Here is a 24,141-nt window from a genome sequence, read left to right on the forward strand (position 1 = left end):
GTTCTTCACCTGTGAGTGTACACTATCGCTACCCATAGCGGAAGCTCCAACAGCAAACTACACAAGACTCAGGCGCGACATCATTCTGTAGTCCCACACTTGGTAGCCTCGCGAGATTACGCGTGAAAGTGCCGTAACAAACCGAAGGCAGACTGAGACACATACCTGCCTCCCTCTGTCATTTACAAATCCCAGACATCAGCGTTTTGATGAGAGATAATGCGCTTGACAATGATAGCCACCCCAGCCTTTCGGCACAGCCCCTCCCCCGCAGGCTCCGATTGGTTGGTTTTTCACACCAGATTAGTGAAATGCGAGGAACGAAGTCCATTCGGTGCCTCCCCCTGACTCAGTCACACTCGGAGACAACGACGGACAGGTAGGAACACAGCTCCACCGTTCTCAATCCAACAGATCTGTATCTAGGCTGTTTTCCAGTCTGTCTATTGCCGTTTTGATTTCTTGCTCAGCTACAATAACGTCAATTTTGACTTAGTCTATAGCTAATTATGGAATGGATAACAGGTTGAAATAGGAAACAGTGGGTAGATGCGAGTTAATCTCCATGTATAGAAGACCTTGTGACTTCGTATTTCGTACATTGCCAGAGTAGATCAACGTTCGATCCCTCTGGTTTTTGTATTTATGAAGTCGGTTTCTATCCTTGTAGAGCGGGGTCTCACTTATCCTGAGCCAGGTCCAGGAAGAGGTGAGGTCCACTCCCCGGACACCCTGGGTGAGTAATAAAGTTGTATATATTTGAGAAATGATGTACCTCTTTCAAACAGATCATGATAGCTGATTGTGATTCACTTGTACGTTTGTCCCCTACAGACAATATTATGTCACCAGGTGCCGAAGAGAGGAGTTTATACAGATGAAGGAATAGTATATCCTTTACTGGTTTTTCACTTGTGTGTTTTTTTGTATAGTTTTTCACACCTTATTCACTCACAAGCAGTAGCATATATATAGAACAGAGACCCTGACGAAAGCCTGGGGAACTCTCCCGCTGTGGCTGAAACATGTTGGTCTCCTCGCAGCTATTTGTGTGGACTGCGATGACGATGTTACACTGTTCTTGTTTTTAAAGGGGAAGGGGCTAACGTCTATTAAAATTGGCTTTTGTTAAGTTCCCTATCCTTTTTTAATCACCACTTATTCGTTTTTTGCACTGCACTTTCCCATCGTATCAACACTATGTGGTAGTACCGAGTGATTGTGGGTCGCTACCCCGAACTGGCTATCAGGGTATGCTGGTCTCAATGATCAAGAGACACAATACCCGATAAGGATTACCAAATGAGAATATTGATACATACAAGACTTTTGATGGGAATCCTCAACTAGGGGTGACTTACGCTTACTGGTGCTTCACATTTGGTGATATGGTTTGTTAGTTCTATCGTGTTTGTTCCCATGTACAATGGACATGGTCACAAGATTATAGAATCACTATTGGATTTCTAAAATAGACCCCTAAGTTTGTTGTTTATCAGTCTGAGCATTTGACTTGGTCCAGCGTGACGAGATATCCCCATTTGGCAGTTTAGGCAATTACGCACTTTATTGCAGTTTATTCTCTAAAAATTCGTAATTCTGGTTGCAACCACTGGCGTAGCGAAGAGTGAGGGGGCCTCCCAGCACGGTACTTAGGGGGGGCCCCCTCCGGGCTCAATTAGAAGCTCTCCGGCCAGAGTGCAATGCAGAGGGGGGCCCTTGGAGCTAGGGGCCCCCCCGCACCACGTGGGCTGCGGGGGCCTGTGTTACGCCCCTGGTTGTACCGATTTGATTTTTTTAGTTTTGGTCTTGTTTTATTTGTTAATTTACGCTATATTTTTCTAACCTGGCATGGGATCCATTTTGTGGGGTGTTTTCACTGTTTTACTGTTAGAAGTATTTCACAAATGCTTTACACATTGCTTCTAAGCTAATCCTGACTGCTCTGTGCCAAGTTACCTGGGGTGAGCACAGGTTAATTTAGGGTTTGCTTGTGCCTTACCCTGACTAGGATTGTGTTTGCTGCTTGACCAGGGCTCACACCCCAGTCAAACTGTAACCCAATTTCTAACACATAGAAATTTAACTCTTGCATGTTTTTTGACAAATCAAGTTTAAAGCATCACAAAAGATGTGTGAGCTGGTTATTCTGCTCTCAATATCGTTTCAGAAATGGTATTAAACAGATTAGTTAGATACGTAATGGATTAAGTAATTATTAAAGGAAATGGAGCTAATAGATGTTTGAAGGGCAGAGCATTAATGTGAGAGAGATTTTTACAACTTATCTGTTGTATACCACCCATATTCCAGAATACACATGATAAATCTAGTTAGCTACTTAGTACAGAGTGTAGTGGAGGTGATATTGGGACGATTGTGATCTCCCTGGTCTGAAATAAATCTGAAGGTAAAATATGAAGCATGGGAATTTACATACCGCAGGATACAGCAAAGTGAGCAGAGTTCTCCAAATTATTGGATGACTATATAGAGATTAATGATACACCAGACATTTAGTCAAGTCTACAGAGAAATGCCTTAGAGTGCAGTTTCACTCCACTTTGGCCTACAGAGACCATTGACGTCCAAGGAGTGTAACCTATCCAGGAAAATCAATTAGGGAACTTCCGAAATGATATCTGTACACCTTATGGGTCATCCAGAGTTTTCGGGGTGGCAGAGTGGGCTAAAGAACAGTGATGGATTAAACCCAGATCTTTTGACTGGGTGTGAGTGTGTGATTGATTCAGATGCTCCGTCCATCACCAACCCCTTTTGTATTTCTCACCCTATATGCATAATACATTGTCACCACAGAAAAAACAGTAAATCACACTGACTTTCTCTATTAGTGTACACTAACATTATAAGGCCTATCCCAGGTGAATAACCTAATGCTGTATAGTCCACATTGTGCCAGCCTACCTATGCATGGTTACTGGGCTGTGCAAAAAAGTAGTCTCTCGTACGTAGCCTGCACGCGTGTGCACATGCATGTGCACAAGTGTCCATGTGTAATTAGCCTAGTGCCAATTACCTTTGCTGCGTCACAGCGGCTTATCTTAAAGGGCAAACACTGGCAGCAAACACACGCAGCCTGTTTGCCATATGATTACCATGGGTGTCAAAAACACAAAACATCTGTGCATACTAAAAAGGCAGAACCTAACTGCAGCAAGGCCACTTTTATTTTGGTGCATGGGACAATTTTCTGCCCCATTCCGACCCCTTGTGGGACAACAACAGAGGCATTCATATTCTGAAAGAAGCAGATGCAGGATGAGAAGCAATTGTTTTGCATCCTAGTATATTCTCTAATTCTACATTTCAGGTTTGCTTGAAATCTGGCAAAGAGGAAGATTTGTGTGTTACCTAGCAGCCCAGGAAAGGAGGGTATGAGTTTAGCTTTCAGAAACATTTATAGCAGCACTTTCTCTAAGTGCCATGAATTCATTAAAGGAATTATCCAGCCTTATAGCATAAGAGCAGGTTACAGGCATCCTTACTTAAACAAGACATCCTACTATATCTGATGGGTTTTTCTTACAGTCCTTTATGTATAGGAGCAATTATGTTGTAATGTTGTAATGGACGATGACAGCATGAAGTTTAAGGTGGTTTGATGTAGTGATGATATTTTAAAATAATGTTGGTAGTCACATCTGTATTAAAGTATTAAATGTTGGTTTACTTCAAATATATATGTATGTTTTATGTTTTACACACATATATTTGTATTATATATATATATATTTTTTTTTTTCACCAACAGACCTCTCTGATTCAGCGCGCTCACGATCATTGCGAGTAGTGCAGAAATGGGATCGAGATCTGAATTACGTATTTGCACCAAGAAAAAGAATTACTTGCACTCCAGGAGAAGATTTCAAGACTTATTTACTCCAGTATAATACAACCAACACCATCCAGTCCTCTCACAAACCAACGCATTTCGACCACTCTGTTCTTGTTTACGTGAGCAAGACCAGAGTGGTCGAAACGCGAGTAATTCTTTTGCATGGTGGAAATATATATATATCACTCCATACTTCACTAGTGACACATCCGCTTTCTCCTGGGCAACAAACGAATGGGAACCCGTTTTCTGGTGCAAATGAGAGATTTATTGGAGCCCTCACACCACCGCCATGACGCGTTTTGGCCTGAAAAGGCCTTGATCACATGACGCGCCCGCAGAGTACCTTCAGAAATGTAAAGTGCTAGTGTACTTGCCGTGTATACAGTACAATTGTTAATGCATTTCGTTCTCTCTCATCACGGCACTGGCAAAAAACATTTAGAATAAATAAATATGAATAAATATTCTAAAAGGCAATATGTAAAAATCTTACAAGGAGTATGAAAATTAGCAATAAATATTGACATATAGTTTAAAAGTGTTATACACAAATTAAAAACATGTCATAATATAATTGCCATGACTCTCTACCTTTTAATGACCCAATGTACATAATATTCATGAGATTTGGGTCATCCTTGATTTTTACCTATGTGCAAAGTTTAGACGTACAGCCCAATTGGGCCTAGCCTATGCCTTATCTCTTGTATTCTCCATTAAAAAAGTGTTACTGCAAAAAGTGCCACCATAGTGAACCATCATAGTTCTTAAAGTGCTGACGTGCAATATTATATTAAAACCAAATGGGATTAAGCAGCAATTTTGTTTAAACAAATGTTTTTTTTTATAAACTGGGTATATTAGTTTCATTTGTGGGGAGATTTAGAGGCAGGTAAACAAATCCTCAATAGAGTTATGTCCCTCTGGGGTCTTGGTTTCCAGTTCAATTATACATTTTGTCTCCAACGTCCTTAACAGGGCTTACCCGGTGACCCCCGTGTCTGAGAGGGGGAACTGCATCCACCACAAAGTATGTAAGATTTTCCAACTTATTGTTGTGGAAGTCTCTAAAATGTCTCGCAACCGGGTAAGTTGCATATGAATTTGTGATTGCCCTGTGTTGGAGTATTCTTTTGTGGACCTGCAGTTTTGTACTGCCCACGTATTGTTGCCCACAAGAACACTCCAACACGTAAACTGCATATTCTGTCTTGCATGCAAGCAGTTTCCTAATTGCACTGGTTCTTCTTTAAATGGGGTTTTGAAGGCCATCCTATTGACCCCGAACCTACATGCCCGGCAAGAGGTGCATGTCACAAACCCCTTTCTAGATGTTAACCAATTGGTTACTGGTCTGATTTCTGGACTACTACTCACTAGGGCATCACACATAGATCTCGCTTTCCTAGAAGTGATATTAGGGTTTTTGGGCATTAGCTCTAGCACTAAGGGTCAGTTTTTATTGATAAACCTGCATAGTGTGTGATGTTTTTTGTTATACGTCAGGATTAGCCTAGTTTGCTGTTCTGATTGCTCAGTGGTGACTTTATTCACAATAGCTTTATTGAACAGTAAATCAGCTACTAGATGTTTTAGTTTTCCTGATTGCATTTTCAATAACATTTCTCTGATTGCTAACGTACTGCGCCTTATCACAATCACTGTCCTTGCTACAAATTCTCTTGATTCTGAGCATTTCACCAAACAGGATGCTATGGATGAGGGTGATGGCTAGCAGCATGCAGTAAGGTATTCCCTGCTGTTAACTTTCTGTGCAATTTGATTTTAATGTTGTCATTACCCACATAGATTTCAACATCCAAGAAAAAGACCGATTGTTTGGTAGTAGTAGCAGTAAAATGCAGATGTGCCTCATATGTCTTGGTCGGATGCAGAAAAATATGTGATAATATGTGATACATCATTGCTGCCCAAGAAAGCACACTTGAGAATACATCATGGTACATTTACTTTAATCTTCAAAGTTTTGTCTGAAATTTACCATTTTTTGTGCTAGATACTGGTGACTTTCTTAAACAGATTTATAACATCTATTGCCATCCAGTGTACCTGTTAATGTTTCTTGATGTCATTCATAATATACTAGCATTAATCATCATTAAGGCTTACACGGTGTTGAACACTTCCCAAGAGGTTGGCAATTGAGTATTTTTTAACACAGTTATATGCTGCTTTCTTTGACTAAATGGTGTTTGGAGAATAATTTCTTCCATTTCAATCAAGGGATTTTTCATCATGAGCACCTGCTTCATCTCCAGTTATGCGTGTCTTCAAATGGGCAGGTGAGAGGAGACGTTACTCATTGCTGACCATAACACACTGTGGAATGATCATGTAATATGTTGGCTATGGTATACTGATGATTTATTTAGAGTTTGGAAGGGGACATTGGAGTGACCTGAATTATTTGTTGAGTGTATCAATTGTAATTCCATCAATTTACACTTCAAAGCACATATTAATAAAACACAGGTGGAAGTTCTGGATTTACAAGTGTTTCATAAACATAACAAAATTGAGACACAATGGCATAGAAAAGCAACTACTGGAAAACTCTATGCTTCATGTGAAAAGCTTCCACTCTACACATCTCAAGACCAGCATTCCCTATGGGAAGATGCTCTGACTCAAGAGGAATTATAGCTCTGCAGAGGATGTAGAGATATGCCAGGAAGAGGCCATCTCTAGATTTGTACAAAGAGGATATCATAAGACCACCTGGTATAATGCACTACCAAAAGCCAACCAAAAGAGTAGGGCGGAGCAGCTTTTCAACTGATGTCGAATAAAACTAAGATTCAACCACAAAATTGATCCTTAGGTTCAATAAATAGAAGAGGGCACGAAGGGCCATTGTGAAGAGGCACTGGTCGTTGGTCCAGGGAGACTGTGTATCAAGGCCTACTGTGCTCAAGGCACCATCCATTGCATTCAGAAACAATCCCTCTTTGAGGGATGCTTTAGTCAAGAGTAGTTCAGAATTGGTGGAAAAGAAAAATTGGTTACAACCTAGAAAGGGTTTTGACAAGCCCAGCTCGTGCAAGGCTTGCAAATTTGGAAAATACATCTGCGAATACACCACACCTTTTTGTGAGAGACCTAAAAAAATCAGGGGTATATACAATTGTAAAATCGAATACGCTGCGTATATATATCTTAGGTTGTGAGTTTAAATTGAAATCTGTAGGGAGTATAAAATTGCAGGTCCACAAAAGGATTCTACACATTTACGAGCAATTACCAATGTAGACCAATCCTATCTGGTTGCCCTCCACTTCGGTCAACGTTATAACAGCAATCCCAACTGCATTTAAGATTTTGTTATTGATTCAGAGTGGTAATCGTTAGTGAATGCTAAGACAGCTGGAGACCAGATACATTTAGACTACAGAATACCCAATGGGTTCAATCAGGACTATGATTTCCAAACATTTCTATGAATTTTTCCCAATTGAACATGATTTGTATTTGAATGATTTTTATTTTGGGAAAATAGCTGAGACGCTTTCTATTCCCTATACTTTGTGCATAGTTTGCACAAGATGGCTGTGTATGATGGTGATGATTTCAGTCTAATGTGTAGAATCAATTATATTTTTTTTATAACTTTGAATTTTTTCTGAGTTTGCCATTGAAATTCTGAGTTTTGATTATGGGGCTATTATTTGTTATGTTATTCTGATTATATGATTGGGTGGTTGGAAGGTATTTATTCTGTGGCCAGTTTATGTGCAATATGAATTTGGGCAATAAAATAATTTTTATAGCATAGGGCATTGCTTTCTCTTATTTAGGTTTAGTGTTATGTCACCATAATCACGAATGTTTAAATGATGTATCCAGTGAGTTAGATGGTTACCATACAAAATGGCAAAACGGAGGAATTTTGCAATTGTTGCATTAAACAAAGCATCATAATGTCCAATTAGTAACACCAGAAACGTATAAAGGATGATAACAGATGTAGGTTACAATATAAATCATTTGTTGATGGTACTATACTAAGTTTAGGAATTATAAAAAAAAAATGTAAATGTCGGAATTTGTAAAGCGCACAGCTACCTCCACCGGAGGCGTCCCGGTGCTGTCCGTATACCGCTTAGGAACCCTTCCTGGCTTTCCTGGGAAATGTCCACTCCTGGGCACCCCCGAGGTGCAGCCAGGCATCCCAGCGCTTTTGGGGCCGTTGTGGAGACTAAGCAAGCTATTGCCCAGAGTTGCAGCGTGGGACCCATGATCAGAACAGGCACTGAGGCGAGAATATCCAGTCAGGGGAATTAATGAGCCGGAGACCTGCCGAGGTGGGAATCGAACCCTGGTCCCTGGCCAGAGCTCTGCATCAAGGTCTGCCTGCTCTAACCATTGAGCCACACTTCTCCACCCATTGAGCCACACTTCTCCAATTATGGTGTGTTCTAAGGTGATTTTAGCCCGTGGAAAAGCCTTCTTTATGTAGTTCAAGAATCATGCTTGAGAGAAAACTGTTTTCTCATGATTTCCCCATAGAGGTAATAGAAGGTGCTCCAGAAGTAAAAATGAGAGCACATTTTCTGTAAATTCATGCTACCTTTCTCAGCCATATGAAAATGAAGTCTGACAGTTAATTCCCTTGTGTTCTACTGCAGCCTCCCAGAACAACTAGAGCAATAACAGTGTAACATATGACAAATGTATGGCACACTGGGAGCCATGTTGATTGAATCAAACTGGTAAAACTTTAAACATTTAATTTATAAAGAAACAAAATTAGGGGGTTCAGTTTGACATAGAAATTATAGTTAGTGTTGTAGAAAGAGAAATTAGGACACATTTTAAGTGAGCTCTCAAAGAAAAATCTTCCTCTTACTACAGTGTTATAATGAGCAACTAGAGTGGTAACATTCTGAATTTATGCCAAAGGTATGGCACATATGAACGCCATCTTGAGCGAATCAAAGTAGAAAACTGAAAGAATTTTCTACTGAGGATACTACAGTAAATGATTAAATCAAGGAGCTTCATAACAAATAAGTCTCACAAGGTGGCCACCAGAGAAAAAAAAGCCCACTTATTGCACAAATATCACCCAAATGTAGCTCAAGTGTAGCCCAATTACAGAAGTGTGCAAACCACTACTAAATTATTTTGTTTGTTTGCAGTTTTATAGAGGGCAGACTTGACCCAAAGGTATAGGAGTGCTTTACCTGAGCATCAGCTGTATTACACAAGGACACATTCATTTTGGTTTTAGGAATGGGGAGATTAAGAGATTTGCCCAGAATCACAGGATGTCGAGCTGACAACGATACTTTAAAAAAAAATGTTTACAACTTTATTTTCAAATGTTTGCGTGATAAAGGAATTGGCATTACAGTGCAATCTGTGGCAATAGCGTCATCAAATCACATGCAGAATGGAGCATCATATACAAACGACCGGTGTAATCAGGTGAATAAAAAAATTACAATACAATTGAAAATCAGGGGTATACAGCCAGTTTGTGAGCAATAATAACAGCAATAATCATGCGGCCTCATACAGGGCAATCTAGTCAGTTACAATAGGCAACAGGAGTGGACAGTGGGCTGGTATCCAACTAAGGGTGGGTGATCAACCAATACTCTCGGGGGTAATGCCGCTCAACACTGGTGTGTCGTGCTCAGCTCTCTTTCTGGCTATGCAGTCTCGAAATGGTCCTCAGATATCGACAGGGTGGGAGGCACTGGGTATCAAGGTGGAGTACTCTTCACAATTAACATTACAGTAAGCTAAGTTACGGAGCCAAGCCTGCAGAGAGGGGGCTCTCTTGCTGCCCCATAGTAGAGGAATTTCACGCTTGGCCAGCAGGAAACCCAGAGCCGTCAGCTTCCTGACCTTGCTGGGGAAGTTCGCTACGTAGCCTAACAGCACGATCTGCGGGGTGGGCTGTAGCTGCATGGACAGGATGTCTCCCAGCGTGGTGTGAACTAGTAACCAATACTGGTGTATTTTGGGGCAGTTCCAGGCAAGATGGGCAAAGTCGGCAAAGGGAGACAAGCATTTTGGACAATGATGAGGCCTATTAGGATCAATTCTGTGGGAGCGGGCAGGGGTTTGATATATTCTACGTAGAAATTTAAAATGAAGCAGCTTGTGCCTACTGTTTAACGAAACCTCCTTGGTAGCCCTACAACACCATTCCCATTGGTCGTCAGTGATAGGCTTACCCAAATCCTCCTCCCAGACCGCACGCACCTTAACATCAGTTATAGGCCTGGACATTCCACATTGTTTGTAAAGTTTGGAGACCAAGTGCGCGCCAGTGGGGCTTTGTATCAATAGTGTCAATGGAGGAGTAGGGTCAGGGGCAGTAGGAAATTAAGAGAAAGTGGCACGAAGCATGAGCTGACAACGATACTTGAACCTGGTTCCCCGGTTGCAAAGTCTGCAGCTCTAGCTGTAACGCCACATCTTCACTCTTAAGTGTAACATATCAAATGATCAACTAGATAAAACAAACACAAAGATAGCAAATTGTTTAAAAGTGCTTTACTGCTATATCCTCATTTTAGTTGTTTAGAGCACTAACCATAAATTCTATGGGAATAAGACACTTTCATGGAGGAGGGTGCAGAAGCGACAAGTTGACCATACTGTGCAGGTGGGAGGGACAGTGGCAGCCCAACGGCCCATGGAGGACAGGGAAAGGGGGGAAGAGGGAACACGCCAGCCATGCAGTACAGGCAGGAGAGGCTGCGGCAATATAAAAGACCATTGAGGGAAGTAGGAAGAGGGAGTGGCAGTACAATCATTCATGACAACAGACTCGAAAAGGCCATTTTTTTATTTGTCTCCTGCCTAAAATCTCCTCTTTTTCAATGTAAGTCAATGGGGAAAATCAATTCCCCATTCATGTGTTTATCAAAATCAACAGCTTACCAAGTTCAAAATGTTGGCAAGTTTGGTACATTGGATCACGGAGGGCAGAAGGAATGGGGTAGGGACTCGGACTTGGATAAGAGAGGGCAGGAAGGAGATGGGCAGGGACCACACAGGGTATGTAGGAGGGGATGTGGCAGCTCAGAGGATCATGCAAGGCAAGCAGGAGGGGTAGTGGAAGCACAATTGCCATGGTGGACAAGAGGTAGGTGCATACACAAAAGATCATGGATAATAGAAGGGATGGGTAGGAGCTGAACACAGACAAAAGAGGGCAAGGGAAGGGGCTTCATAACAGACCATGCAGGCAAGCAGATGGAGCAGTTGCAACACAACTGTCCATGGAGTGCAGAAGGGAGTGGCAGCAAAATGGACCATGGAGGACAGGTGGGAGCAGGTAGGAGAATAAAATGTGAACAAGCATAAACATACACAGGAGTAAATGAACATGCATATTTTTCCTTGAAGATAATTTGTATGCAGCTGCTTCACAAGACAAGCAAACGTGATTAGAACTCAGCCATGTAAGGACCTCAAAACAATTTGTCTAGGAAAATACAAGCTCACAATCTATGCATCCTTCAATTTCTGAAATGCAAACAGCATAATAATACTATGGTAGCACATATACAGTGATACTGAAAGTACATGTTTTTGCATTGAGACCTTTTTGTTACTGTACTGCTTTGTAAGTTCTATAGGTCATGAGTTTTAAAATATTGCATTGAAAAGTTTTAAAATGTTTTATTCACTTCTTGAGATATCACAATCAGAGTTAACCTCGAGTGTTATTTGTTTTAGTAGGTAGAAGTACTGGTTGCATTATAGATAGATGCCTTACTTGAGTCATCAGACGAAATGTGTTTGCCTAATTTTTTAGAACACATTTGACAAAATATTTAAAGAGGGTGGTGTATGTAACTCAGAAGAGCCTACATGATGTAGATTTATTCCAATAAAATGCACATTTTAGCATTCAATGTGGTCACAATATTCTTATTCTTCAGGATGACATGCGTCTTGAAAATGCAGTTGTATCACTGAAGAACACTCTCATATTGCTGATATTTTATGCTTTGCTGCTTGATTTGTCTTTGAGGTCCACCATGGAAGGCCAGTATTCTCACTCCAAAGAGAGTTAAGATACCAAGGGTCGAATTTAGAGTTTGGTGGCTGAGAACTCTATCACCAAACTCTAAATTTGAAGACTTTTCTCAGATAGCAGTTCCAGTCCAGAAAGACCTAATCATCTCATATCCAATGAGATTTCCTCATCCAGGTCTTCACATCTTTGAGGAATCAATTGTTTCATAAGCTAAGAGACTGCACATGTCTAGGGGAAAACAATACAGATTGGAATCCATGCAGAATCAAAATGAATTAGGAAGATTATGACGTTTTAGTGAATTCAATTCAATGTCTTTATTTGTATTATGACGTTTAAAAGCAACACAATATGAAAGCAAAACCAGTCAGCTTTTAATGGGGTGATGTATGCTGCACAGGCACAAGCCCAATTCAAGAATTATAAAACTGGTATCTTGACAACGTGAAAGTGATGCCTGAGCTACGCTAATTAACTTCACGTCCCACATAAGTCTAGTGCATTCATCCAATGAAATTAGAGATTGCTGCCTCTCTTCAAGTGCTATTCTAAAATGCAGTGCACTGAAAGCACACAAACAGGACGCAATATTATTTATAGAAAGAGCAGTAAATATTGGCAGCATTTACAGCTTTGCAGAACACATGCACTCTTTGTGGCTCTGGTCTCTGCTTCGTCATTTCCAACCTGTATCTGACTGTAGTTAAGCCAAACCATTTTAGAATTAAATAAGTATTTAAAATAAGACCGACTGGGATAGTTTCCTTCTAGATTCCTGTTATCTGTCATCAAGCTGGTTTAATGGCAGACCTTCCTTGGCAATGCAAACATTTGGCTTTGCCAATAAATGTCCTTTACGTTACCAACAATGCAATATGAACTGATCCTCTTGCCTGAATTTTAAATTCACTTGACGAACACTAGGATTGGAAACAAAAATAGGAGGAATGCATTGCATCAGGTACCTTCAATGTATACAGTCTTTAACAGCATAAGCTCTGCCGGCTCTAAATTACAAATGCATTCCCCTTTCAGGAGAATTTAGCCTTGCTGTTTGCACCAAACAGTGCTGTAAAACTAAGGGTGGGCGGAACTCGAAGAGTCTCATTTTGCGGAATTCCATGGAGTTATATAATAACTCTGTGAGATTCTGCGGAGCTCTGTGAGATGCGGAATTCGGAACGTCGTACTGTTCGTGCTGAATTGAAGCACTGGTAGCTTGTTCCGCACTGTAAGATCAGTGCAAACGGCACCACAAGGCGTGCCAATGGGCGCTACTTCTTACGGCCGTTCAAGTACATTTTCTACTCGAGTGGCAGATTTCGCAACACAAATGGTAGTGACCAGCTGCGACCTCCCCCATTGAGAACTCTCGCCGGGAGGTGTTCTGGAGGTCGATTTTCTCACTCGCCAACTTAACGTTAGTGAGGCACATGCGAGAAAAAGTCCTCCATGCGGCGGTTGGTGTTTTCCGGAACTCTGCGCTCCAAGCGGAGCACGGATTGGATAAACCTCGGCAAACTCCACAGGTGAACAAGAGTTTACCACCAACCCCTATTCAAAAACGAAATTTGCAGTGACTGACCAGTTCAATATTGCAATTTGTGCATCGGCGATCAGTGCAAATGATAAGTATGAAAGGTTTGTGCACATGGTATTTTTAATCTAGCTGGTCACTATGAAGGTCGGTGCAAAACGCATTGCACATCTGCAAATATATATAATGTTATCCCGAATTTTCACACATTGATTTTAGAGGCATTGGATTTATCACCATTTGGCAGCATTAGAAAAGCAGAATCGGTGAGAAAATTAAACTTGTATGAACTAGAACTCCTTTAAATTTTCTTTAAAAATGTAATAGAATACATGTCAGCTGAAGAGACAGCTGCATCGCAGAACAACACATTCTGTTCTTAAATAAAGGATTACTCAGAACACTAGACTCAAAGCCATCAGAGGTAAATAAAGGAGTGAGTGCCTCCTACCTTGGATATGTTGCTCGATCGACTTGTTGAACGCCTGGGAGACTTTTCATTCTGGAAAACACAATGTGATGAACAATTGACTGATTGTGATCTCTTGCCCATTTTAATGCCATTCTACTTTAATTACAAAACATTGATTCCTGTTATGACAAAGCAAAAGTTGTTTCCCAAAATCCATGCCTATCTAAGTTTAACACAGGCAAGAATAGCAACACTCCCAAAACCATCAGGCTTTTATTTTATGTTATTGTTGATTATAAAAGGCACATGTTTGCACAGAAGTAATCCCAGGACTTATTGGTTTAACAACGCACACAAGCTGTGTCATCTTTATTCAGATGGAATGTGGTAACTTGGGCGATGTATTTGCATAATGCAGATCAAGTTAAAAGATTTCAAGTTTGCCCTATTCACAAATGAAAGGATAGGAAACAGGGGTGGCTCCTCTCTTAAAGTGGAGGAGTGTCGCCCCGTCAAGTAAAATGCCCCGAAAGCCCCAGAGATGAAAAATAAAATGGGAATAAAGTTAATGTATTACCATTTGATTTTTCATCCTCCTCGTCCTGAACAGAATGTCAGGATGGGGTGGGGCTTGGTGCATGGAAGCAGCAGGAAGCAGGGTGGGCTGCATGGGCACTTTTCAAAGTGTGCATGTCCCTTTGGTTGTCCATCTTGCGACGGCCAGCCAGACATGCGCACTTTGAAAGCTTGACAGCTGGGTTAGACCAAGCATATGCCTCCAGTACCCGTGGGTGTGCTGAGAGAGGCCGCTCCCTTCAATCCATGCTAACAGCATGAAAGCAGCGCTAGGATTGGTTTTGGGAATTGGCTGGGGCCCGCGCTGAACATCAAACTGCAGCAGGAGGACGAGATGCAGCAAGGAGGAGACCTTGTCGCCCGTGTAAGTTAAGTGTATTTCATTTTTTATTATTTCATTTGTGGCATGCCGATAGTGCACAACTACTCACCATCCATTTGATCACCCCCCACTCCCCATAGATGCCAGCCGCTACTGATAGGAAATTAATTTGACCGATTACCAAACTGCATTTTTGCCCTTTGTGAAATACTTGCACTTTGCCTAACATGTGGGCTGGCGGGAAGGCAGGTCAATATCATATCAGTAAGCCCAGCCAACAAAGTTCATAGATGTGGAATCCACCAAGGAAAAGAAGGCACAGGAAGAACAGGGGAATGTACAAGGTATAAAGGAGCCCCATTCAAAATCTGCTTTCCTTGACAAGCATCATATGAGTATGTCTTGGCACTACATAAGCACAGACATTCATGTTTCCTTTAACATCCCTCACCATATGGAAGGTACGCCCAAAACATGCCTCTTCCAAATTCTGAATTAGTATCCACTTGAAATCCCATTGTAAAAGTTGGTAAAACACTACCAACTCTTAAAATGGGATTGATACTTAGAAAAGAAGATGTGGACTAACTGTACAGTACACAGAGGTGGTGCATAGTCAAGGAGTTCCTGAGGGTGTCCCTTACGAATGGGGCATGATAGTCCCAGAGCATCCTACTAGGAGAGGCCGGTCCCCCCTCCATAGAAAGATGGCTCTGGGTATGAACCTAAGCCCTTATCTTTCACTAATGTTCTCTCTTCGTTACAAGGACAAACTGTTGAAGTTAGTGCCTGAGCTGGGAATAGCATATTACTCTTGTAATCTGGTTGGTGCACGTCCTCGTCTGCTCCAGATGCACCTAGTTAATTATGCACCACAGCACAGAGACAGTGTGTCAGATGTGCAATTTAAGCCATAGATTTCTTTTTTTTATTTAAAAAAAAAGGGGTGGGAGCCAGTTTGTCCTGGCATTCAGCCACACTGCCCCACCCCTGGAGCCCAAATAGTCTTTCGGCCTCCCTGGGGTCTTCAGTCCTAATACAGCAGCCATTCCCGTGGCAAGTGAGAGGAAATTTGGATTCCTTTAGGTATAATTAGGACATATGGCCACCAGGGGAGGATAAACCTCCCTATTCTTCCTCCTATTGGCACACACAAGATTTCTGCTTTCGGGGGAGGCAGAATGGGGAGTTTACCACTTCTGTACCAGTCCATATGTTAAAACGTATCAAGAGAAATCCCAATTTTCTGTCACATGCCAAGGGGAATGGCGGCAGTGTTTGTGCTCTTGGTCAGCCAGCAACAACTGAACCCTTCCAGCTCTGGGCATTTCTCAAACTTAGCAACTCATGGTAATGCATGGTATTGTGACTTTCCCAGAATGTCATGTGAACATGAAATTTTGGGTCAAAAATGCAATGTTCCCTGTATTTACATGGCAGAAAACCTGGCCATAACTAGCAAGTGGCCAATGTCTTGTCACCATGTTTTCCCACACTTCTCCTAATTGGAACCAATCCGAAATGTTACCATGTGAAGATCTCATTGACACCACCCTGATGAAACATGGTCACAATTTAGACCTGAGATCATGTAGTGTGGTATAGGCCCTCCCACACACGTGGAGTACCATTTTTATTGGTAGAAGTGTGAGAACGCTCAGGGGTAAGACCTTTGTACATTACTGCAGATTACAGAACGTTCACTCACAGAAATGTAAGGAAAATCTGTGATTTTAGCCCACATTTGACATTTGCAGGGCATTTTCAGTAAGAAAACATAGTGGGATTGATGCAAACCACACCACTCCGAACTCCTCCAGGTGTCTCGCTATCAGAGATGTCTGTGGTTGGTAGTGTTGTCTGGGTGCAAGCTGACCCTTCCCAAAAATCACAGCTACCCACATCATCTGAAAGACTGAAATTCCAAGAAAAATATCTTATTTATGCTATGTCGAGCTTTGGGGCATTCCTGTTGCAGGTGATAGGCCCAGCCATATAGTATGACACCAGATCTATTGGGAGAAGGATGGGAACTCTGAAAAGTAAAACATTTGTTATTATTTACTGCATTTCCTCCTTTTTTTGGCTTCTAAATGCAAGTCAGTGTGGAAGAAAGAACATATTTGGCAAACCATCCTGTGATTCACATGATATTCGAGGTAACCACAAATTTAAAGTTGTACAAATAACTACAATACTGAAACACAGATTCTTTAGCACCGTTCAGAAATGCAAGGCTTTCCTTCATACCAAGTTTCAATCATTAGATAAGTTTCTAAACGGATGCATGCTCAGTACATAATCTATCTATATATATAAAAACGAATGTATGTCTGTCTGTCTGTTTGTCCTTTATGCATTACTACACCATTCATCCGATCGCCATGAAACTTTGGGAAGTTGTTGAGTACACTCCTGCAAAGGGTTCTGGCATAAATTTGCTTTGAATATCGGCCCCCCAGGGCCCTCATAATCTTTCCAATACTGATGTACGCACCAGACGGAAAAACAACAAATCGTGTATCCAGAAGCACTCGAAGAAAGAAATAGAATTAAAACATCATTCATCCGATCGCCATGAAACTTTGGAAAGTTGTTGAGTACACTCCCGCGAAGGTTTCTGGCATAAACATTTTTTAAATATTGGCCACCCAGGGCCTTCATAATCTTTCGAATACTGATGCACGCACAAGACGGAAAAACAAAAAATTGTGTATCCACAAGCACTTGAATAAATAAATAGAATTAAAACAGCATTCATCCGATCGCCAGGATAATTTTCGGAAGTTGGTGAGTACACTCCCGCGAAGGTTTCTGGCATAATTTGTTTTAAAATATCGGCCCTCCAGGGCCCTCATAATCTTACGAATACTGATGTACGCACAAAACGGAAAAACAAAAAATCGTGTATCCACAAGCACTCAAATAAATAAATAGAATTAAAACAGCATTCATCAGATCGCCAGGAAACTTTGGGAAGTTGTTGAGTACACTACCGCAAAGGTTTCTGGCATAAAATGTTTTTAAATATCGGCCCCCCAGGGCCCTCATAATCTTTCGAATACTGATGTATGCACCAGACGGAAAAACAGAAAATCGTGTATTCTCAAGCACTCGAATACATAAATAGAATAAAATGACACTTTGAAATGTTTTCCATATTAAAATGAATAATTTCAATAAAAATGACACAATGTGAATTGAATGTTATCATAACGAGTTTCCTTAAATCTCCTTTCTTCGGAGATCGCAGCAACGCGCGACGGGTAAGCTAGTAAATAATAATTGTAAGCTGCAGCACAATTCTAGATATCACCTGTTTTAGATGACCAACAAACACAAATATCCCTACAACCGGGAGAGTGTCTGATGTAACAGTATGTCACTATTGTAAATTGGCCAATATAGCAAATAAAAGCAAATGTAAACAATCTCACCTATTTCTAAATTGCTTATTTACTATAATATTTGTAAATGATTAATTTCTTTGTAAAAAACCATGACTGATCTATGCAAATGACTCCTTACTGAATTCCGAATTGTGTTAACTTTTTTGAAATGTACGGCTTTCCTATTTCACACCCCTTTCCGCCCACAAACTACAAGTAGGTAAAGACTTCAAAAATAAGAAATATTGTCTATCACATATAAAATTTGCATAGCTGTGGTGAAAAAAATTCTATAACTGTCTGTTCTCACCATATGTATTGTCACTGCTGCAGCATGAATATATATATGGCATGGCAAAGAAAATAAATGTGGCCCAATAAAACAGTATTTTAAGCAACTGATCTAATACACTTTCATTCATTTAACATAGTTCAAAGATCAAATTTGAGTATATTATCACAGTACGGCTTAAGTTACAAAGCAACAACAGTTTCAGAAATTGCAGGTAAGAACAATTTTATTCAGGAAAGGAATTATCCTAATAGTCATGAGGTTTCTTCATTCTGGTTTTATCATGCTCTACAAAGTTAACCTTTCCCATCCTGGTTTTGATTAAAACAAGTACACATGAAAAACTGCCATGAGATAAAACATATATGCAGGTGAGCAGAGTATATTATGATAGTTCTCACCATTGATAAGAGCGGAGAGGAGCATTGCATCTTAGCTGAGACTTCCCCTCCGTGAGTCATCGTCATAGTAATGAATATCCTATTGAATTCTATGCATCTACGTATATACTATGTGTATAATATATTTGGATACCCGTCTGTAAAGAGTTCAGCATGCGTGCTGATGAATTGTCATGAGGATATATATATATATATATATATATATATATATATATATATATATATATATATATATATATATTTATTTTTTTCAAACAATGTGGTCTGCTCACAGGATCGCTCCACAGCGGGTGCTGGCGTTGGGCCAGACCAATGGCCAAAAAGACAGTTTTTTGCACAAAGGACGCTGCACACAGCAACTTCTTTTTATCGGTTTATTTCAGTGCCCAGTCTAACACCAACGCGTTTCAGCCTAACGGCCTTGCTCACGGTAAGTGCAATTACTTTCTTGCAACTGTTTATACTTTCTTTGATTTCTACTATTCCCATGGACTTCTGGGATATGTAGTCCTTGTTTACATACAAGAATACACTTTCTGTTAGACATTGTTCTCAAAATTATTTCATGGGATATTTTTTATCGCAATGCATTTCAAAATAAGTGTGTATTTGGTCAAACATGTTGCATGCTTTTCAAAATTTGATATTTAAATGCTATTAATGACATTTCTAATACATGTAGCAGTGTTGCATTTATACATTTTCTAATATTTTTGTGTATATGAGGACAGCTCTTTGCAACTTGCATCTATGTATATGTCCTGCATTATGGTATAGTACCCATATCAATTTGCTTTCACATGATAGTTCCATGCTTCATGTCCTTATCTCTTATGAGGGCAGATATTTTTTCAGGGCATTCTGTCTGCTTGTTACTCCAAATGCACGTAAAGCTCCTCGTCGAAGTTCATGGCTCCAGGAATTTTGGTTCTTAGTCTTATAATATACTTTGACTCCAGCTGTCATATATATATATATATATATATATACGAAACCGTTATCCCAAAGTCTTTCCTCACCAGAAAAGAACAACGCTGAGTAAGCCCAGATTGGGTGAAAATTTTCAGTGATTTATTGTGCAAATCATTGGCCAGCCATCCGCCATGACGCGTTTCGCCTCCAAGTCGAGGATTGATCACATGATGTGACAATGAAACAAACAAGGGTTTAAGTACTCAAAATGGGCGCGTAGCAGGCAGGGCTTCATTTAAAGTGAACAATGCATATTAAAATCATTTCGTAACGTCCCGAATTCGAAACATGATTGAGGGCGCAGTGCCCAATTACTCAATCCCCACCTGGATTATCACATAAAATTGAGTCCATCATAGTTATATATACATAGTTATTTACACATAAATATGAATATCAAAAATATATTACTCTATAGAAAGACATATAAATATATGCATTAAAAATCATGTATATACACCTTGTGGGGAAGATTTCAAACCATTCAAATCATCAGACTTATACACGAAAATTAATGCAAATATTGATCAATTTCTCGAAAATGCTCAAATTAGCAATTAATCCAAAAAAGGAAGTCATCGCCTAATCCTTTTATAATCCTTTTAAAAACCCTTGGTAGATGCTGTGAAATACTCATAAAGTGATTAAGATAAAGTGCTAGTGCAAAAATAAATAAAAAAATTATTACATCATTATTATAAAACCTTTTCACAGATATAATGGAAGTTTTAGATACCGGAGATTTTAAAGGTTCATAATTCCCTATTGTAGCTGAACTAGAGTTTTCTCGATCATCAGCAGGGGTATGCCTAGCTTCCTTATTCAGAGCAGAGTCAAAGGTAACTGTGTGCTCACAACGAAGAGATACGAACGGAATTAGTTTATAGACCTCTTATCTATTATATTAAAGACAAACACATTATCATAAAAAATATATATAAATAACCATCATATTTCTGTAAAGAGTTCAGCATGCAGGCTGATGAATTGTCATGAGGATATATATATATATATATATATATATATATATATATATATATATATATATATATATATATATATATATATATATATATCCTCATGACAAATCATCAGCTTGCATGCTGAACTCTTTACAGACGGGTGTCCGAATATGTGAAGGTGGATTCATGATACGTATACACCCCAAAAGAAGAGGCAGGCACTCGCGGTGTCTCTGTTTCCGCCTTTATTATAGAAGACACATTTCAGCAAAATGTGCCTTTGGAAACGCTGGGTACTGATATACTCATTGCTTTTAAAATTGGAGGATAACAAATGGGCATCAAAAGAGGACTATGCTGTCCTGGTCTCTAATACTGCATTTGTTGGCTGCCATGCCATGATTGCATGTCTATTCCAGTTCTTGCCAAAGGAGAGTTTCGGCATCCTTCAATTACAGGAATCGTCATATACAAAATTCACTCTCTCTGATGACCTGTCTTGGAAACATCATGTCATGAGGCAGAACCTCCAGCATAGGTGTATTACAGGGACCCTGATCAAAGAGCACAGAACTCATCAAGCAAGCAAACAGCTGCCCCTCTTTGTATTTGTGATCACAATGCGTTGTGTGCAGCTCTATATGGGGCGGAACTCTGGGGGTTTGAATAACTGGATGCGCTCCTTGCGACTGATTGTAGAAAAAGCATAGTTACGCCCCCTACTCTTTTGCTTACATTTAAAAACTATCCCTGAGTTACACCCTCACGCTGCTGCCCTGGATGAGGTTTATGCGATTGACCGCCATAGGAAAATTGGCTGACTGACAAAGGTGGAGTTTCTGGTGATTACTTTTGGGCTGGAAGGTGTTTGGGATGCTAAAAAAACTAAATCTTTACCTAGCAAAGCACTGATCAAGAAATGTTATTGGGACTGGGTGGCACAGTCCTTTTATTTCTTATCCATCCTGGGGCCGTCTGACACTCGACTTTGTGGAGTTTAAATTGGAAGGTGTTTTTGAGCAATACTTGGAGGCCATCACAAATCCGCAGGATAGGTAACTTTATATGCAATTTAGATTTGGCTCCCTCCCTCTAAATACTTTTACTGCCTCCTGGCACCAGGAGCTCCTGCATCGCAGCTCTGACAAGGCTGTGCCCTCGCAGCCGAGTCTATCAGCCATATCATTTTCGCATTCCTTATGTTTCGTCTGCTGCGATCCAGGTGGATAGCTTCTGTATGCAGACGGTTTGGTACCTGTTGCCACAGTGATGCTTTACGCATCCTAAAATCTAACTCAAGTGCGCTAATTGTTTGTGCAGTTGCCAAATTCCTGGGCAAAATGTGGATCAGCAGGAGGTATGCAATGAATACGTAGTTGAGGTAATTCCTTTTAACTCAATTCTTTTTAAATGTTTTTATGTATGTAGTTACTTTTAGCTTAGAAGAGAGACAATTTTAGAACTGTATCCGCATGGCGGGTCATGCTGTTTAGTCTTTACTGGATAGACTTATGCGGACATAGTTCCTAATTACCCTCCTAGCTTTCTTTTTACCTCTTTTAATAATGTCTACCAATTTTGCACAAGTTGGTCATTGATGAACTGGATTTATTGCCATTTGTATGTTTACATCTCCCTCTTTGCACAAAAGGCAATAGCACTTCTTGCTGTCCTTGTATCATTGCGTGGCGCCGCGGCCAGGGCGACTGACGCTGGAATCTGGGGATCAGGGTTCGATCCCGGCTCCGGCGGCAGGTTAGCCCAGCACCATGTGACTCTGGGCAATAGCTCGCTTAATCTTCCCGACGGCCCCCAGCGCCTAGAGACCCTAACGGGTGATTGTGCGCTTTACAAATGTGGATTATTATTATTATTGCTTAGGATTATCACTTGAGATGGAATTCAACAGTTTTCAGTTACTAGTTCTAGTATGCTGGTTACGAATCTTGTGTACCGTATGCATTTGCACGTTTGTGGTTTTTATTCCATGCCTATGACTATTATGAAGTTTGGACTTTTACATCATGCAGCTACTGACTTATTTTAATATATATATCGTCCTCCTGAGGGCTGTTGAACTGCTGTACATAAACATTATCTAATTTGGTATTTGTAAATCTGCTGCTACTGAACCTTGCATGTTTTATCCTGTTTCTCCTACACTGTATGCATAAGGCACCTTTATGGTCGCAATGGCCGAAATAAAGTTATTGACTGACTGACTGATGTATATATACATATATTCTTGAGAAATTATCAGCTTGCATGATGAACTCTTTACAGGTGGTTGTCCAAATATGTGAAGGTGGATTCACAATATGTATACACCCTAAAAGAAGAGGCAGGCACTCGTGGGGTCTCTGTTTCCTCCTTTATTATAGCAGACACATTTCAGCGAAAATGTGCCTTTGGAAATGCTGGGTAACATTTCACAAATATCCAAGGGAAAGCTTCCAGAGACCCAACGCTTCGACTTTTGCATAACAGGAGCCTAACATGTTAACAGTCATGAATCAACAAGCTTTTAAAATGTTCAGATACACTCTCATTAGAGGATAACAAATGGGCATCAAAAGAGGATTATGCTGTCCTGGTCTCAAACACTGCATTTGTTGGTTGCCATGCTATGCCATGATTGCATGTCTATTCCAGTTCTTGACAAATGACAGTTCCGGCATCCTTCAATTAAAGGAATCTTCATATACAAAATGCAGCTTTCAATAAACATCTCATGAAGGAGTCCAAGTACTGAGAGGAAGGTTGCAGCTGCCATTTAGTGCATCTGGACTCTGTTCCCTGGAGGGACAATAAAGTTAAAATGTGATAGAAGGGTTCAGGGTAAAGGTACCCTAACACCATCGGACTAATGAAGGTGTTATTTACCATGTGAGTATCCGCATATCCTCTGCAGATTCTCCCATGATCCTCCTGGATTCGGGTGGATGCACGGATCTGGACCCCAATTAAAAAAACATAAACCCACTTGCATATCCAAACTCTGTGTCACACAGTCTCACCCACTCACACACCCACTTACAAACTGACACAACCACTCAGACACCCACTCTCACACCCAAACAGCCACTCACATACCCACTCGCAGACCTCGAAACCACTCACATACCCACACAGCCTCTCACACAACCCACTCACAGGCCTGCACAGCCAGTTACACACCCACCACACACTCATACACCCCATTACACACCCACACAACCGCTCACACACCCAGGTTGTGGGAACGTTACAGTTAGGAATTAGCATTAAATAAAAACATTGTAATACACTGAAAAAAACAAAGGTTACAGGGACGTTATAGTTAGGTTCAGATTTTACTCGCACAAAACCATACAATTTCAGCAGTTATAGTCAAAGTTATCTCAAGTAACTGTA

General features: G+C 40.5%; 1 protein-coding gene across 3 annotated transcripts in view; it reads right to left on the reverse strand.

Annotated features, from left to right (window-relative positions):
- MARCHF1 (membrane associated ring-CH-type finger 1) overlaps positions 1 to 24,141 on the reverse strand; it is a 1,438,547-nt gene that overhangs the window by 693,212 nt on the left and 721,194 nt on the right. For all 3 annotated transcript variants that reach the window (XM_078677015.1, XM_078677016.1, XM_078677013.1), the window contains exon 2: positions 13,874 to 13,924. In XM_078677015.1, the coding sequence (XP_078533141.1) occupies positions 13,874 to 13,924 (51 nt within the window). The remainder of the gene's footprint in view (positions 1 to 13,873; positions 13,925 to 24,141) is intronic.

The sequence above is a fragment of the Lissotriton helveticus genome, chromosome 2_1 (assembly GCF_964261635.1).
Source record: "Lissotriton helveticus chromosome 2_1, aLisHel1.1, whole genome shotgun sequence".
NCBI lineage: Eukaryota > Metazoa > Chordata > Amphibia > Caudata > Salamandridae > Lissotriton > Lissotriton helveticus.